Consider the following 16,253-nt stretch of genomic DNA (forward strand, 5'->3'; position numbering starts at 1 on the left):
CCGCGGCCCTAGTGTCACGGACACTTACAGAATAGGCTAAATTGTTGCACCGTGAGTTGGAGAAGCAGCAGGTTTCCTCAGTATGTATGGAACTGGCCGACCAGTTGGTGCATGGCCTTAAGTATGCCCTGGATACAGCTCACTTGCTTTCCAGAGCATCAGTATCTGCTGTAGTACTACGTCACCTAATTTGGCTTAAATGCTGGTCCCCGGACCAGACTTCCAAGAAAGCTCTGGCGGATTTGCCCTTCAAGGGTGAGAGGCTTTTTGGAGCCTCGCTGGACGACATTATTAAGAATGCCACTGGAGGTAAGAGCATGCAGCTCCCACAAGCCAGGAAGGGTAAGGAGCCACGCCGTAGGCCAGGGCCCTCCTTTTTCGTTCAGAAGCGTTTTTTTGGCAGTCCGGGCCCGCAGGTAAGCGTTCCCAGACCGACAAGGGACCAGCTGAGGGACAAAAACGTCCCTGGGTTCGCAAGCCAAACAAACCTGTGAACAAATCTGCGACTGCATGAAAGTTTGCCCCTGCCCGACACTCGGGTGGGTTGTCACCTTTGCGAGTTTGCAACTTGGTGGACCTCCCTGCTTTCCGACCAGTGGGTGTGCGAAGTGGTTTCATCAGGATACAAGATAGAATTTCTTTCTTGTCCACCAAACAGATTTCTCTTATCGTCCATGGACGGACACAGCTCCTTAAATCTTGACAAGTGGGTTATGTTCCCTGTTTACAGGAGAGGACTAGGCAGAAACATGTTAAATAGTTAAATACATGTTACATTAACAGAGTTGAACAGCCCCGCCCAGGGGGCGGTCCCTCCAGACATAACCCTCCTCACTGCAGCTTGCAGCCTCAGTTTCGTTCTGCCTAGCAAAGGAGAAGGACGTATGGCTCCCTTTGGGCCCAGCGCCCTGAGGAGAAATTTTATTTTATTTTACTTTACTTTTTCTTGAAGAATCTTCTTTCAACTGTTGGCTGAGAGACAGGCTGGATATTATAGATCCTTGTAGTCTACTCAGTCCGACCAGCAAGCGTGGGCACACCTTTGCAAAGAGGCTTGGTCTGCCACGCCATACCTCATGACTCCTGAGGTGGCCGGTGAGCTTTGCTCCGAGGTCCACATATGACTGAGCTGTGGTGTTGTCTCAATCACAGTGGACCGGGCCGACAGCTACCTCCATTGCGGTTGTAGGTCTGTCAGGAATGCGTCAGCGAGTCCTCGCTCGGACGGGTAAGTACAGTCCCTCCTGCTTCGGTGGGTTGGTACAGCTGGGCATTCCTGGGGTTCGGGGGTCCCTTCCCCTTACTTCCCTGCTCCTTTCCCTTGCTGCATTGCTAACATTCCTGAGGGGACTGTTATCTGGCCTGTGTTTTTTCTTTTTTGTATTGGGCTTTCCTGTGAGGTAAAAAGCCCTGTGATGAGCACAGATGTTTATGATTATACTTCAGCAGACGCTGACTGATTGGTGACACCTGTAATGGTTTTGCTTTTTATGCTGTATCTGTGTCTTATCCTTAAATAAAACAGCCCTAGGAGGCTTTTCCTGTTTAAACACAGGTCCCTGCAAAAGTTACCTCACGGTTCTTTTCCTCACAGGCAGCGCTGTGCAGTCTCCTCCTGAGGGAGTCCCCTGGTTACCCCTGGTCAGCGCAGCAAGTGGGTGAGAGGCCCTGAATAGGGCTCTAGGAGCTTTTGTCTATTTGTATGGACAGGTGTGCATATTATAATACACACTATATGTAAATATTGGAGTCAGTATCTGGGTCCTTCCCCACATGCTGGTGGTGGCAGCAGGTGTTAGCACCTGTGATTCCCACAGAGTTTTTATTGTTAGTCCTGGACACAGTTTGTGCCAGGGTGGGGGTGGACTGCGGGCGGGCGGTAAAAGAGTGCCCCCTTCCCCCGTTATCCCCTGGGGAATGCTCTGTTATGGAGCCATGGACTAGGTACCTAGTTGGAAAAAAAAAAAAAAAAAAAGCAGAATAAGGCATTTATGGGTGCGCTTTTTACTGCTGCAAGGGACTCTCCTAAGCTGCATAGTGCAGCTGGGTTTCCGCTGAGGGCTCGGTCTTTTTTGGATCACACAAATCAGACCGCTGTGTAGGTTTTTTCCTTCTGTGCCCTTCTTTGATAATTTCTGAGATGCGGAATGAGAAAAGCCACTGAGGGCTTTTGTAGTCCCTCACCGCCGGGCGGGAACCCCTACTTGTATGGATCTGACTGATAGAGGATCCGAAGTACTGACCCGTTCCATGTTTACCATGCTGGGGTCTGGCTTGCGGCCTATTGTGGCCACTACACTGGGGTCTCAGTGGTCGCTGGCGCTATTTTTTTGGGAGATTTTTCAATTACATTGAAAACTCCCATTGGCGCCCATTTTGTCGTAGCCACGCTATGGTGCAGCTTACATTGTGCTGGCCTTTTTCCTGTGGCCGCGTTCTGAACGCTCGGCGGCCATCTTGGAGTAGTCCTGACCCCTAGTGCTGTATACAACTCACAGAGTGAGCATTTTGCACCAGACAGTGGAGGAGCACCGACTCTCTCCTGAGGTTATTAGCCTAGCGGACCAGCTGGTCCAGGGCCTCATATAGGTCTGTGATGCTTCATTGAATGCTGCGCCCTTGTTATCCAGGGCGTCTGTTTCAGAATGGTTTTATGCACACGGTGGTGTAGTGCTTAACTCCATTACTTGGCAGCAAAAGAGTCATTGGTTCGAATCTGCACACTGACGCCAATCTGCACACTGACGCCAATCTGCCTGGAGCTTGCATTGTCGCTCCCTGTGTCTGTGTGGGTTTCCTCCGGGTACTCCGGTTTCCTCCAAAGACATGTGTGCATACACCTACATAATGTACATACACACTATGTGTGTGTATTATTTAGGGGCAACCCTCCCAGGCCGTCAAAGGCCCAGCTGGGGGACTAATCTGTCCCTGGGTGCATAAGCCGATCACGCCGGCACCCAAATCCTGCCAATGTATATAGCCTTCCCTCCCTGTCTCTAGGTGGGAGGGGCGGCTTGCAGGTTCACAATTCAGTGAAACCTCCCTGCTCTCCGACTAGTGGGTCTGCGAGGTGGTCTCTTCGGAGTACTAGATAGGGTTTCCTCCTATCCACAGAACAAAGTTCTGTCCTTGTGTCTTCCCCTCCCGGCACGTCGGTCTGCCTTGGGCAGTGTGGGATTTGCTAAGCTGCAAGGTAATTTTACCTTTCCTGCAGGACGAGAGTTTTGGGGTTTTCTATGGGCTTCAGGCCCTAAATACCTTTGTGAACGTCGGGTAGTTCCGCATGGAATCCATTTGTTCGGTGGTAGCTGCGCTTCATCCGGGGGATGTCCTGACGTCCTCGGACATCAGGGACGCATACATGCATGTCCCGTTTTGCACATGTCACAGTGTTTTTTTCTGTGCTTCGTGATGAGAGAAGGGTCTCTGTCAGCCTGTGGCCCTCCCTTTTGATCTGGCGTCGGCACCATGGGTTTTCAGCTAGGAGCTCGCACTTATTTGAATTTTGTTGGGACAGCGAGGCTTTGCCTCATTGGCTACTTTGACGACTTTCTTCTGAGAGCAGCTTCTGTCTCCGACCTAGTGGATGGGTTATTCCCATTCAGACCCTCCGAAGATTCGGGTGGATGTTAAACGTTTAGGCCAGAAAGTGTAGCTCAGTGGCAGCAAGCCTGCCCTACATGTGTGCGACCCAGGGTTCAAATTATGGGCATGCTAGGTTCCGACTCAGCGTTGGAGTATCTAGTGTTGATCCAGACTCCTCAGTGGCAAAGGTCCTTCTTCCCCTGGAGAAATTGCAGACTCTTCAGTCTGCGGAGAAGGTATTGGCATCACGCAATCGGTCTTCTCTCCGGGCGCCTGCTGGTTCAGGGTCTGTGGGTAGCCTCCTTCAAGGTGGTACTGTATGCCCAGTTCCACACCCTGGTTTTCCAGTGGAACTACTGTCCAGGTGGTAAAAATCTCTTGTCTCTGAAATCATTAGATTCCTGTGCGCCACCTAGTCAGAGTCTCTCTGAGTTGGTGACAGAGATTCCCGACTCTTCGGTCCGGGAAGTTGTTCCTTCCTTCCAGTGGTCGGTGTTTACGACGAATGCCAGCTCACGGGTTGTGAACCTGGAGGTTCAAAAAACTGGGGGGTCCAGTCGGCCCTGAGTCGCTGGACTTGCGTGGACCTATGACCACACCTCCTTGAATGTGTCTGGTCTCGGTAGCTACCCAGGGTCGGGCCTGGCTAGTGCCTGGTGGAAGACCGCCTGGGAATACCAGGTGCTGTCTACTGTTCATTGTCCTACTATTTTAGGCGATCAGGCTATGCTTCTCCTTGTGGTCGACCAATCTGGTTTCAGCCGGACAACGCCACGGCCGTGGCTTCAGTCTACCATCAGGTATGCCGGCAGGCAGACTACTGGAGTCGCCAGATGCTGGACCAGGGCGACTGGTCTTTGTGCTTGGGGTGTTTCGGCTCCCTTGCAGGAGGTGAGCCTCACATGGCATGGATCTCCTGGCAGCTTGTCTCCGCCGCAAGGGTGTCAGTTAGTGGCCAGGTCTAGTGATCTTGTACAGACGCGTCAGTCGCGCTGGTGGCCCTGTGTTGTCTGTATCGGTGATTTTTTGCCATTCCTCCATGGTAGTTGCTTCCTCGGCCGCTCCACAGAGTGGATGCTGAGGAGATCCCGATGATTCTAATCGCTCCAGATTAATCTCGGCGTCCTTGGTACGCTGATATCGGGCGCCTGGTAGCGGAGGCACCCTGGCGATTGCCAGGGCAGGAGGTTCCTGTCTCAAGGTCCCATACTTCCTCCTGTTGTACAGTCACTGACTTGCTTAACATGGTTATTGGAAGCCAGACTTTAGGTGACCAGGGTCTGTCTGACTCGGTCATCTCAACAGGGCACCGTAGTCTTCTTCCGGAGGATCTACCGTCGCACCTCTCTTGGTGCGAAGGGATGGAGTGACGTCCACGGGCGTACTTTCAATGTCCAGGGTCCTGCTGTTTTTAAAGCTTGGATTGGATCTAAAAATTGCTTAAAGCACCGTTTGGGGGCAGATTTCAGCCTTGGCTGTGTTCTTTTAGTGGCCTTTTTGCGGCCCGTTCCCTGGTGGGTCCCCTTTTTTTTTGTGTGCAAGGGGTTTGTCATATACTTTCCCCTCTTGGCCCATCTCTTCCCCCATGAGTTTTGACTCTGGTGCTCTCGGTTCTTCAGGAACCTTCCTTTTGGAAACATCAGAGAGATTTTCTCTTGACACTATCTCAGAAGGTGGCCCCTTTAGTGGCCTTTACCTCTGTTAGAGGGGTTTCTGAGTTGGCGGTCTTGTCTTGCAAGCCGCCATGCTTGATCCCCCATAAGGATTAGGTGATGGTGCGCCCGCGACCTTCCCTTCTTCCGAAGGAGGTTTCGGCCTTTCATACTTTAGGCGTGGTACGCGCTTTGCGGGTATACCAGCCTACTACGGCTCCATTTCGGAGCTTCTGACTCTCTTTTGTGTCGGTGTCTGGTCCACAAAAGGGCCTGGCGGTCTCGTCGACCACCATTTCTCGGTGGATCGGGCAGGCCGTCATACAGGCCTAGACTCCTAAGGGCGGGCCCCCCTTTCCGGTCACGGCACTTTCGACCAGGGCAATTGGTGCTTCCTGGGTTTTTTTTTTTTTTTTTTTTTTTTTTTTTTCCCGACATCATGCGTCGGTCTCACAGGTGTGCGAGGCGGCGATTTGCTCGTCCGTTCACGCTTTTTCCAGAATTTACATGGTTGCTGTGAGTGCATCTTATGATGTTTTTTTCAGCCGCTAGTTTTTGCCAGCGGCTGTTTAAAGTTGCACCTCCTCCGTTGAGGAGCTCTGCTTGTTTTGGGGTGAAGTTAAAATTGTTTTTACTGATATATTTCCCACCCCTCGTTTTTTGACACTGCTTGGGAACGTCCCACTTGTCAAGATTTAAGGAGCTGTGTCCGTCCATGGACGATAAGAGAAAATAGGATTTTTTGTACTCACCGTAAAATCCTTTTCTCTGAAGTCCATGGACGGACACAGCTCCCACCCCTCCTTTTTAGGTTTGTACTGCTTGTTACGAACTGAGGCTGCAAGCTGCAGTGAGGAGGGTTATGTCTGGAGGGACCGCCCCCTGGGCGGGGCTGTTCAACTCTGTTAATGTAACATGTATTTAACTATTTAACATGTTTCTGCCTAGTCCTCTCCTGTAAACAGGGAACATAACCCACTTGTCAAGATTTAAGGAGCTGTGTCCGTCCATGGACTTCAGAGAAAAGGATTTTACGGTGAGTACAAAAAATCCTATTTTTTTCCCTCCAACCTTCATCTTTCTCCGGTTCGTCGGAAAGGTTTCAGGGATTTTACTCCAATTTGTTTGTAGTCCCAAAGAAGGACGGGGTCCGTCCAATCCTGGACCTCAAGGCCCTCAACGGCTTTGTAAAGGTACGAAGGTTCAGGATGGAATCAGTTCGCTCTGTGGTCGCTGCACTCCATCTGGGGGGTTTTCTGGCATCCTTGGATATCAAGGACGCTTACTTGCATGTCCCCATATATGTCAGGCATCAGAGATTCCTGCGTTTTGCAGTCGGGAAGATCACTACCAATCTGTGGCTCTCCCTTTTAGCCTGGCATTTTCACCAAGGTGCTCGCCCCGATTCTGGCCTTGCTGAGACAGCGAGGTATCGCTATCGTGGGCTACCTGGACAACCTCCTTCTGAGAGCTGCTTCAGACTCAAAATTAGAGGAGGATGTGACGATTGCCAGTCAGACCCTTCTAGAATTTGGTTGGGTACTGAACCTCCAGAAGTCGGTGTTGGTGCCAAATCAGCGCCTAGAATACCTGGGTTTGATTCTGGACTCTTCAGAGGCGAGAGTTTTTCTCCCTTTGGAAAAGTTGCAGACTCTTCAGTCTGCGGTGAAGCTGTTGGCATCCCGCAGGTGGTCGTCGCTGCGCTTTTGCATGCGAATCCTGGGTCTTATGGTAGCCTCCTTCGAGGGAGTACCATATGCTCAATTCCACACTTGTCTTGCTGAAGGAATTGTCAAATCCGGGTGAGCCAACTAGTCAGGAACCTCCCTGGTCTGGTGGCTGAGATCTCCGGCTCTTCAGTCCGTAAAGTCGTTCCTTCCCCTTCACTGGACAGTGATCATGACGGACGCCAGTTTGACCGGTTGGGGGGGGGGGATTTTGGGGTGTTCACTCAACACAAGAGCGCTGGACACATGAATCCCGCCTGCCGATCAATGTACTGGAACTTCAGGCGATCAGGCAGTGCCTCTCGACATAGTCACAGAGGCTACAGGGGAGTCCAGCCAGGATCCAGTCGGACAACGCCACGGCGGTGGCATATGTCAACCATCAAGGAGAAATAAGCTTGACTGCAGCATCGGAGGTCGCTCACATCCTGCGGTGGGCGGAGCGTGCCGGCTCTGTCAGCCGTGTACATTCCGGGCATAGAAAACTGGCAAGCGGACTACCTAAGTCGCCAGATGCTGGACCAAGGAGAATGGTCGTTGCACCCGGTTGTGTTTCGTCTCATTTGCCTGAAATGGGGCACATCAGACGTGGATCTCCTGGCTTCTTAAGGGCACGGAAGTCATCTTCTCGGTAGATCTATCATCGCACGTGGAAGGCCTACATCTCTATGTGTGAGGAGATGGGGTGGCGTCCACGGCATATTCGGTTTCCAGGATCCTGCTGTTTTTACAGTGGATCAGAAACTTGTCTTAAGCAAATCTGCCACCGTTAAGGGGCAGATTTCAGCCTTGGCTGTTTTCTTTCAACGACCCTTGGCAGCTCATTCACTGGTGAGTACGTTTGTGCAAGGGGTCTGACGTGGCTCCTCCGGTTAGACCACCACTACCTCCGCCTTATTTGAATCTGGTGCTTTCGGTACTTCAGAAACCTCCCTTTTGAGAACATCAGAGATATGCCTCTTTTGACACACTCTCAGAAAGTTGCCATTACCTCTGTCAGGAGGGTTTTCGGAGTTTGCGGCCTTGTCTTGAAAGTCCCCCTACTTGACACTCCACAAGGATAAGGCGGTGCTACGCCCGCAGCCTTCGTTTCTTCTGAAGATTTCGGCCTTTCATCTGAATGAGGACATTGTACTTCCATCCTTGTGTCCTTGGTCGTCGCATCCCAAAGAGGTTGCGTTAAATTCCTTAGGTACGTGCTCTGCGGGTGTATCTGTCTGCTACGGCTCCATTTAGGAGGTCAGACTCACTGTGTCGGTAACTGGTCCAAAGAAAGGCCTGGCGGGCTCGTCGGCCACCATTTCTCGGGGGATCGGACAGGTTGTGATTCAGGCTTGTGCCCTTAAAGGGCGGGCGCCTCCCTTTCCTGTCACGGCGCATTCGACCAGGGCAATTGGTGCCTTCTGGGCTCTCCGACATCAAGCATCTGTCCCACAGGTGTGTAAGGCGGCGACCTGGTCGTCCGTTCACATTTTCACTAAGTTTTACAAGGTTGACGTGCATGCGTCTGCGGATGCTTGCTTCAGCCGCAAGGTTTTGCAGGTGGCTGTTTAAGATTGCAACTCCTCCGTTGAGGAGCTCTGTTTGAGGTGAAGTTTGATTGCTGTTCCCACCCCTCGTTTTTTGACACTGCTTGGGGACGTCCCTAATGTCAAGACTTAAGCCAGTCATACACGCTTCCAATTACGAAAGAATTTTCTTTCGAAAATCGTATCAAAGAATCGTACGAATTTCGCACCGTTAGTGGGCTGCAGCAACAGCCGATTTTCGTGCGGCAATCAAATTTGAGGAATCAGACATGTTGGAAATGTTTTGAAAAATAAACGATTTTCTAATCAATGATGGGAGAATCGTGCGACAAATATAATAGAAAATAAATGCGCATGTTCCAGAAAAGAAAATTCCCGGAGAGAAAAAAAATATTCCCGGACACAAAAATTATTTTCTGTAGCAACATGAAGGCTTGGTCGGCCGAATTTTGAAAATCAATGGTGGCACCATCGGATCACCAAAAAAAAAAAAAACTTTTTGATTTTGAAAAGAAAATTCGCTCGAAATTCGACCGTGTATGTCCGTCCATGGGTTTTGTTCCCTGTTTGCAGGGGAGGACTAGGCAGAAACATTTTAGATAATTAAATACATGTTACATTAACAGAGTTGAGCAGCCCTGCCCAGGGGGCAGTCCCTCCAGACATAACCCTCCTCACTGCAGCCTCAGTTTCGTTCTGTCTAGCAAAGGAGAAGGACGTATGGCTCCCTTTGGGCCCAGCGTCCTGAGGAGAAATTTTATTTTATTTTATTTTAATTTTTTCTTGAAGAATGTTCTTTCAACTGTCGGCGGAGAGACAGGCTGGATAATATAGATCCTTGTAGTCTACTCAGTCCAACCAGCAAGCGTGGGCACACCTTTGCAAAGAGGCTGGGTCTGCCACGCCATGCCCCATGGCTCCTGTGGTGGCCAGTGAGCTTTGCTCCGAGGTTCACATATGACTGGGCTGTGGTGTTGTCTCACTCACAGTGGACCGGGCCAACAGCTACCCCCATTGCGGTTGTAGGTCTGTCAGGAATGCGTCAGCGAGTCCTCGCTCGGACGGGTAAGTACAGTCACTCCCACTTATGTGGGTTGGTACGGCTGGGCATTCCTGGGGTTCGGGGGTCCTCTTCTCCTCCCTTCCCCGCTCCTTTCCCTCTGCTGCATTGTTAACATTTGCCGCTGTCGGGGGGGGGGGGGGCGGCAGCCATCTTTGGGTAGTTCTGACCCCTAGTGCTGAATCTATGGTGCACACATGTCCCTTCGGTCCTCCCCACACGCCGTGTGCTGAGGACGGATGTCAGCGCTGGCAGTCTCCTCCTGATGTGAGTCCCCTGGGTACCCTGGTCAGCGCAGCAAGGGTGAGATGCCCTGAATAGGGCCTGGGAGCTTCCGTTTTTTTGTGGCATGTTATCCATACACACTATGTGTATGTATTACTAAACTTTGGAGTCCTTCCCCAACATGCTTGTGGTGGCAGCAGGTGTTTAGTGCCTGGGATTCCCACAGATGCTTTTTATTGTTGGTCCTGGACACTTTGGTGCCAGGGTGGGGGAGGACTGCGGTCGGACGGGGGTTAAGAGTGCCCCCTCCCCCCTGTTATCCCCTGGGGAAAGCTCTGTCATGGAGCCATGGACCAGGTACCTGGGTCTGCAGGATAAGGCACTTAGGGGTGCGCTTTTCACTGCTGCAAGGGACTCTCTTTAGCTGGATAGTGCAGCTGGGTTTCCGCTGAGGGCTCTGTCTTTTTTGGGATCACACAAATCAGGCCTCTCTGTGTAGGTTTTTTCCTTCTGTGCCCTTCTTTGCTAATTTCTAAGATGCAGAATGAGAAAAGCGCTGAGGGCTTTTGTAGTCCCTCACCGCCTGGCGGTTCAGTGCCCCTTGAGGAGTGCCTTTTTAAGAGAGTGGGCTTCTTCTCCGGTGGTGGACCCTCCAGTTGTCATGTATAGGTGACCACTCTCCCTATTGCGGGAACCCCCGCTTGTATGGATCTGACTGATGGAAGATCCGAAGTACTGACCTGTTCCATGTCTACCATGCTGGGGTCTGCCTTGCGGCTTATTGTGGCCACTACACTGGGGTCCCAGTCACTCACAGAGTGAGCATTTTGCAACAGACAGTGGAGGAGCGCCGACTCTCTCCCGAAGTTATTAGCAGACAAGCTGGTCCAGAGCCTTGTAATATGTCTGTGATGTTTCGCTGGATACCGCGCCCTTTTTACCCAGGACTTCGGTTTCAGAGATGGTTGCCGCCTTCTCTGGTTGGAATGCTGGTCTGCTGGCCAGGCCTCTAACATACTCCCTTGCAGATTTAACCTTTATGGGTGGGAGACCTTTTGGTTCCTCGCTGGATGACATTATCAAGGATGTCACTGGAGGGAAGAGCACTCGCCTCCCTCAGGCTTCCAGGGGGGAGGAGCCCTGCCAACGGCTGGGTCCTTCCTTTCCCACACCAAAGTTGTATTTTCCTCAGTCAGGGTCCACGGGAGAACCCTCCCAGGCCGACTAAGGCTCAGCTGGGGGACTAAAACAGCCCTGGGTGCATAAGCCGATCGCACCGGCACCCGAACCCGCCAATGTATGTAGCTTCCCCTGCCCGTTTCTGAGGTGGGGGGTCGACTTTGCTGTTCACAACTCGGTCAACCTCCCTGCTCTCTGACCAGTGGGTCTGCGATGTGGTATCTTCGGAGTACTAGATAGGGTTCCTTACGATCCACCGAACAGATTTCTTCCCTCGTGTCTCCCTCTCCCGGCTCGTCGGTCTGCCTTGGGGCAGTGTGGGATTTGCTAAGCTGCGGGGTAATTTTACCTTTACTGCAGGACTAGAGGTGTGAGGGATTCTACCCAAATCTGTTCTCGGTCCCAAAGATGGACAGATGGACCACAGGTTGCAGGAAAGAAATTTGCTTGATTCCCCCATCAACACAGCCTGTGTTGATGCGGGAATCCCTCCTGTTGAGCTATTGTATTCTCCCAGCAGGGACAGTGATTATTGCTCCAATTATTTTTCCAATCAGCCTTTTGCTGTGCTGATTAGTTATAGACAAACTTTTTGTTTTTATAGATTTATGTGTGTTAGGCACCATTAAAGTCCCTCTATTTTCTTTGGACACTAATCCAGACAGTAATTTTTCTTGTTATAAAGTTTTTGGGAAATGGTGCAAGATCATCTGCTATTGGATCCTGCCCATAGGTGTGCGCAGCATATCCCCAAAGCTCAAACGCACATGCCTTTCTCTGCAGCTTCAGCTGCATGGTGCAGTAAATGAATCTGTTCATTCATAAACTGAGGCATAGTAAAGATAGTTGACTATGCTTCAGTTATGAATTGACAAAGTGCGTGTGTTCATTTTGAAAATAAAGGGACAAGTAAATTACACATTTATTTAGCCTCTTCCACTGCTCTTCATCCTGAAACTTCCTACGCAGCAGCCTGGGGGAGAGGAGCGAAGACTGCAGGACTACGGGGGGAAGTAAAGGGAGTTTGCACCACACAAAGTGATTAGGGTGTGCCCAGGCATACCCCCTGTAAACACCTATGGATCTGCCACATTAGTTAATTAATATGAGCCCCAAACCACAGTGGGATCTGTCAGAAATGGTAAACGCAGAAATATTACATTTTTACAATGTTACCGCTATGCCACGCATTTATACTTGAATACATTCTATTTTTCTCTTCAGTGTGATTTTTCTTTTACGTTTTTTACACAATATATTTTTCCATTTCTTATGTCATTTCATGTCAGAAATTGTCACTATATTGTTTTATTTTCTTTCTTTCTTGACAGTGTCTTGATCTTGGAATGATACTTACATTACCACAAATGGACCATATAATAGAAATCGTCACCCAGCTCCCCAATTCAAGAGGCGCTATTAACTTCCTGCTATCTGTGAAATCAAAGTGAGTAATTGCTTGCAAATATGCTGGGCGTGCACTTTTGTAAATATTTATTGGCACGTCTCTGGAAGCACATTAAACATGCGTCTGTGTTTTAACATAAAGTAACTAAAATACTCAAATTTGACAGGAAAAATTAAGCATCAGGGCACATTGCCGCATTATTGCAATGTTTTATTTGGTATTTACTAGTCTTTACATGTGTTGGCTGCAGTATATCTGTCATGTAGGGATTGAGATTGGACTCGGGTAAGAATAAGGGGGTCTTGGGGAGAGCTGCACTGCATAGAATGCATCTTTAAGGCCTCATTAGTTGTCCATGAATACTTGTGTATCCCTTCCTCCCAGGCCAAGGCCAGTTTAGTTCCTTAGTTCTTCTATACTTTGTACTCATTCCCAAGCTGAGAAATGTAGCTTTTTAATTTTGGATAAAGTTCAAGTTGGCATTTTAGATCATTACTGTAAGTACTGTATTTGCTGGCGTATAAGACTAACTTTTACACTTAAAAAATATGGCCAAATAGCAGGGGTCGTCTTATATGCTGCTCGGATGCCTGCTGGATGTGCGGTAATACTGTATGTAGCTTTGGTTACATACAGTATATACCGATTAGCCAATCCCGGTGAGTGATGTATTCAAATGAATACAGAGCCTGCTTGGATTGGAGTAACAACCTCTGCCAATCCGAGCAGGCTACATACAGTAGCCTGCTCGTATTGGCTTTGAGAGTCAGAGAGGCATGGGCTGATACAGCCTCTGCCAATCCAAGCAGGCTTTGTATTCATTAATAGAATACATTGCTCGCCGTGATTGGTTCCAGCTCCAGCCAGAAGGAAGAAGAACATGGCTCCAGCAATATGGCTGCAGAAGAAAGAAATATGATACGGTGGGTACAGGCAAAAAATTGTAAAGTTAGGGGGTCGTCTTATACGCCCGGTCATTTTATACACCGGCAAATGGTACAAGCAATCAATTCCACAAGCTTACTTTTTTTTTTTTTAATCCAATGGAGTAGACACTTTTACTTTAACTTGTCACTTGCCCACTTAGAACAAGTTCTGCTAATCAGAACCCCGCCTCCCCTAACGCTAATACTTAAAAGTGTAATTTCTCCTTTTCCCCCAAAAAAATTAAATGGTGAACCAACACCCTACATGCAAACCGCGATTGTCCCTTGCATGTGAGGTATCGTCGCAGATCATGGGCAGTAATTATAGCACTAGACCACCTCTGTACATCTAAATTGGTAACCTGTAAAGGTTTTTAAAGCATTGCATATGAATAGTAAAATTCACACCGTTTGTCGCTGTTGTGCGCAATTATAAAGTGTGACATGTTTGTTCTCTATTTAGTCTACGTGATATCATCTTTTATATCTTACGAAAAAAATTGAGCTATGTATTGTGTTTTTTTTTTTGCATTAAAATTTCCTGCATTTGAACTACGTTTGAAAAACCACTGCGCAAATACCGTGTTACATAGAAAATTGAAAAACCCAACAATTTATTCTCTAGGGCCTCTGCGTTCTAACAAATTTTTCAGCAAAAAAATTACTATTTTCACATGGAAACAAGTGCCAGAAAATGCCTGGTCTTCAATTGGTTAAGAGAATATTTTATTTACACTTGATAGGCAAATTATAAGATCCACTTTAAGGGAAATAAAGCAGAGATTATTACAAATAAAATGCATTTCTTGTGTTACATTCACTGGTATTTTATTACTGTTTATGAACAATATTTTTAATCAAGGATTGAGGAGCATCTTCCAAAGAAGAGTTTGGAGCATTACTTGGAGGCAGCAATGGGTGAAATTGAGGTATATTAATTTTTTTTTGCACTTTTCTTTGTTTACCATTGGGTCACAATGAAAGCATAGCTGTAACATAATAACCAAGGGCATCTAACTTCAGCTACTGCATATGCATGTCTTGCGGACTAGTCACCTGAGCTGTTTGCAGTGGTCATCAACCCTGTCCTCAGGGCACACTAACAGGCCAGGTTTATGTATTACCTTGGGGAGATGCAGACTAGAATACTGCAATCACTGAGCAGCAAATTATATCACCTGTGATGTATTTCAGTTATCTTGCAATCCTGACCTGTTAGTGGGCCCTGAGGACAGGGTTGTCTTTGGATGAAAATGTTTGAAAAACATTTGATGTTGCCGGCAGTCACATTTAGGACAACTGTAATGTTTTGTATCTCCATTTTCTGTTTTGATGATGATCGTCACCAGTATAGAGAGGGTGCATCTACACAGCAAGGACACAGTTTCACGTGATGAATAGCTCTGCAAATGTGTGTTTTTTTTTCTTCTTTTTTTTCAATAAATATACTGCTTAGCCCCCTTTCACACTTATACAAGTTGTCCCACAATTTTGGACTGCAAAATCGCATGACAAGTCATTCTCCATGATTTTAAATGGCTACCATTCATATTGGCACGACTAAGTCGTGCCGACTTTAAAGTAGTTACTGCACTACTTTTTTTCTGAAGTCGGATTCCATATTAGCAGATCTGACTTTGGCATGCAACTTGTGCACGACTTGTGCATGAAGGGGAACTCCACTCCAATTTAAAAAAAAAAAAAACGGCATGGGTTTCCCCCTTCATGAGCATACCAGGCTCATCGGTCTGGTAAGGATTTTAAGGGGAACCCCCACGCCCAAAATCCATACCAGACCCTTATCCGAGCACCAGCTTGGCCGGTCAGAAAAGGGGGTGGGAACGAGCGAGCGCCCCCCTCCTGAGTTGTACCAGGCCGCATGCCCTCAACATGGGGGTGGGTGCTTTGGGGCTGGGGGGCCTTACACCCCCCCACCCCAAAGCACTTTGCCCCCATGTTGATGAGGCCAAGGTCCCCTTCCTGACAACCCTGGCCGTTGGTTGTCGGGGTCTGCGGGCGGGGGGCTTATCGGAATCTGGGAGCCCCTTTTGTACACTACAAAGAGTTTTAAAGTCATTTATTAGACAGCTCCGGGGGTCTCTTCTGACTTTCGGGGTCTCTTCCAAATTCTCTGCGCTCTCTGGCCTCACCGGGTGATGTCATCCGGTGACCTCGCCCCCCTATGATTTCACCGCCCCGAGGCATGCTGGGAATGTGACGTCATAGGCCTAGTACACACGAGAGGATTTATCCGCGGAAACGGTCCGGAGGTCCGTTTCCGCGGATAAATCCTCTGGCGGATTTTGATCTCATGGTTGTACTAACCATGAGATCAAAATCCCCGCGGAATTCCGTCCGCGGTGACGTGTCGCGCCGTCGCCGCGATGATGACGTGGCGACGTGCGCGACGCTGTGATTTAAGGACTTCCACGCATGCGTCGAATCATTACGACGCATGCGAGGAATGGATTCGGACGGATTGATCCGGTGAGTCTGTACAGACCAGCGGATCAATCCGTTGGACTGGATTCCAGCAGATAGATTTCTTAGCATGTTAAGAAATTTTGATCCGCTGGAAATCCATCCCCGGGGAAAAAAATCTGCGGAAAAATATCCGCTGGATCGTACACACCAGGGGATCTATCCGCTGAAACCGGTCCGCGGATCAATTCCAGCGGATCGATCCTCTCGTGTGTACGGGGCCATAAGGGGGCGCGGTCACCGGATGACATCACCCGGTGACCCTGCCCCATTCCTATATAAGTCGTTGCGCACACGGCATTACAGCGGGAGAGAGCAATTGTGTCAACATCGGGAGAAGAGGGAAGAAGATGTCGGAGAAGACCAGGCCAACGCTAGTAAAAGAGCTGGCAGTAGATAGCGGAGGAGCCCGGCAGAAGGCACCGGAGATCGGGGAGAAGAACCAGAGAGCGCGGAGAAGTCGGAAGAGACCCCCATA

At 49.2% G+C, this 16,253-nt stretch overlaps 1 protein-coding gene across 1 annotated transcript in view; it reads left to right on the top strand.

Annotated features, from left to right (window-relative positions):
* The window catches only part of TOPAZ1 (testis and ovary specific PAZ domain containing 1), a 265,848-nt gene that overhangs the window by 112,261 nt on the left and 137,334 nt on the right, over nucleotides 1–16,253 (top strand). Inside the window, exons 12-13 of the mRNA XM_040354381.1 lie at nucleotides 12,292–12,407; nucleotides 14,157–14,223. Of these exons, the coding sequence (XP_040210315.1) occupies nucleotides 12,292–12,407; nucleotides 14,157–14,223 (183 nt within the window). The remainder of the gene's footprint in view (nucleotides 1–12,291; nucleotides 12,408–14,156; nucleotides 14,224–16,253) is intronic.

The sequence above is a fragment of the Rana temporaria genome, chromosome 5 (assembly GCF_905171775.1).
Source record: "Rana temporaria chromosome 5, aRanTem1.1, whole genome shotgun sequence".
NCBI lineage: Eukaryota > Metazoa > Chordata > Amphibia > Anura > Ranidae > Rana > Rana temporaria.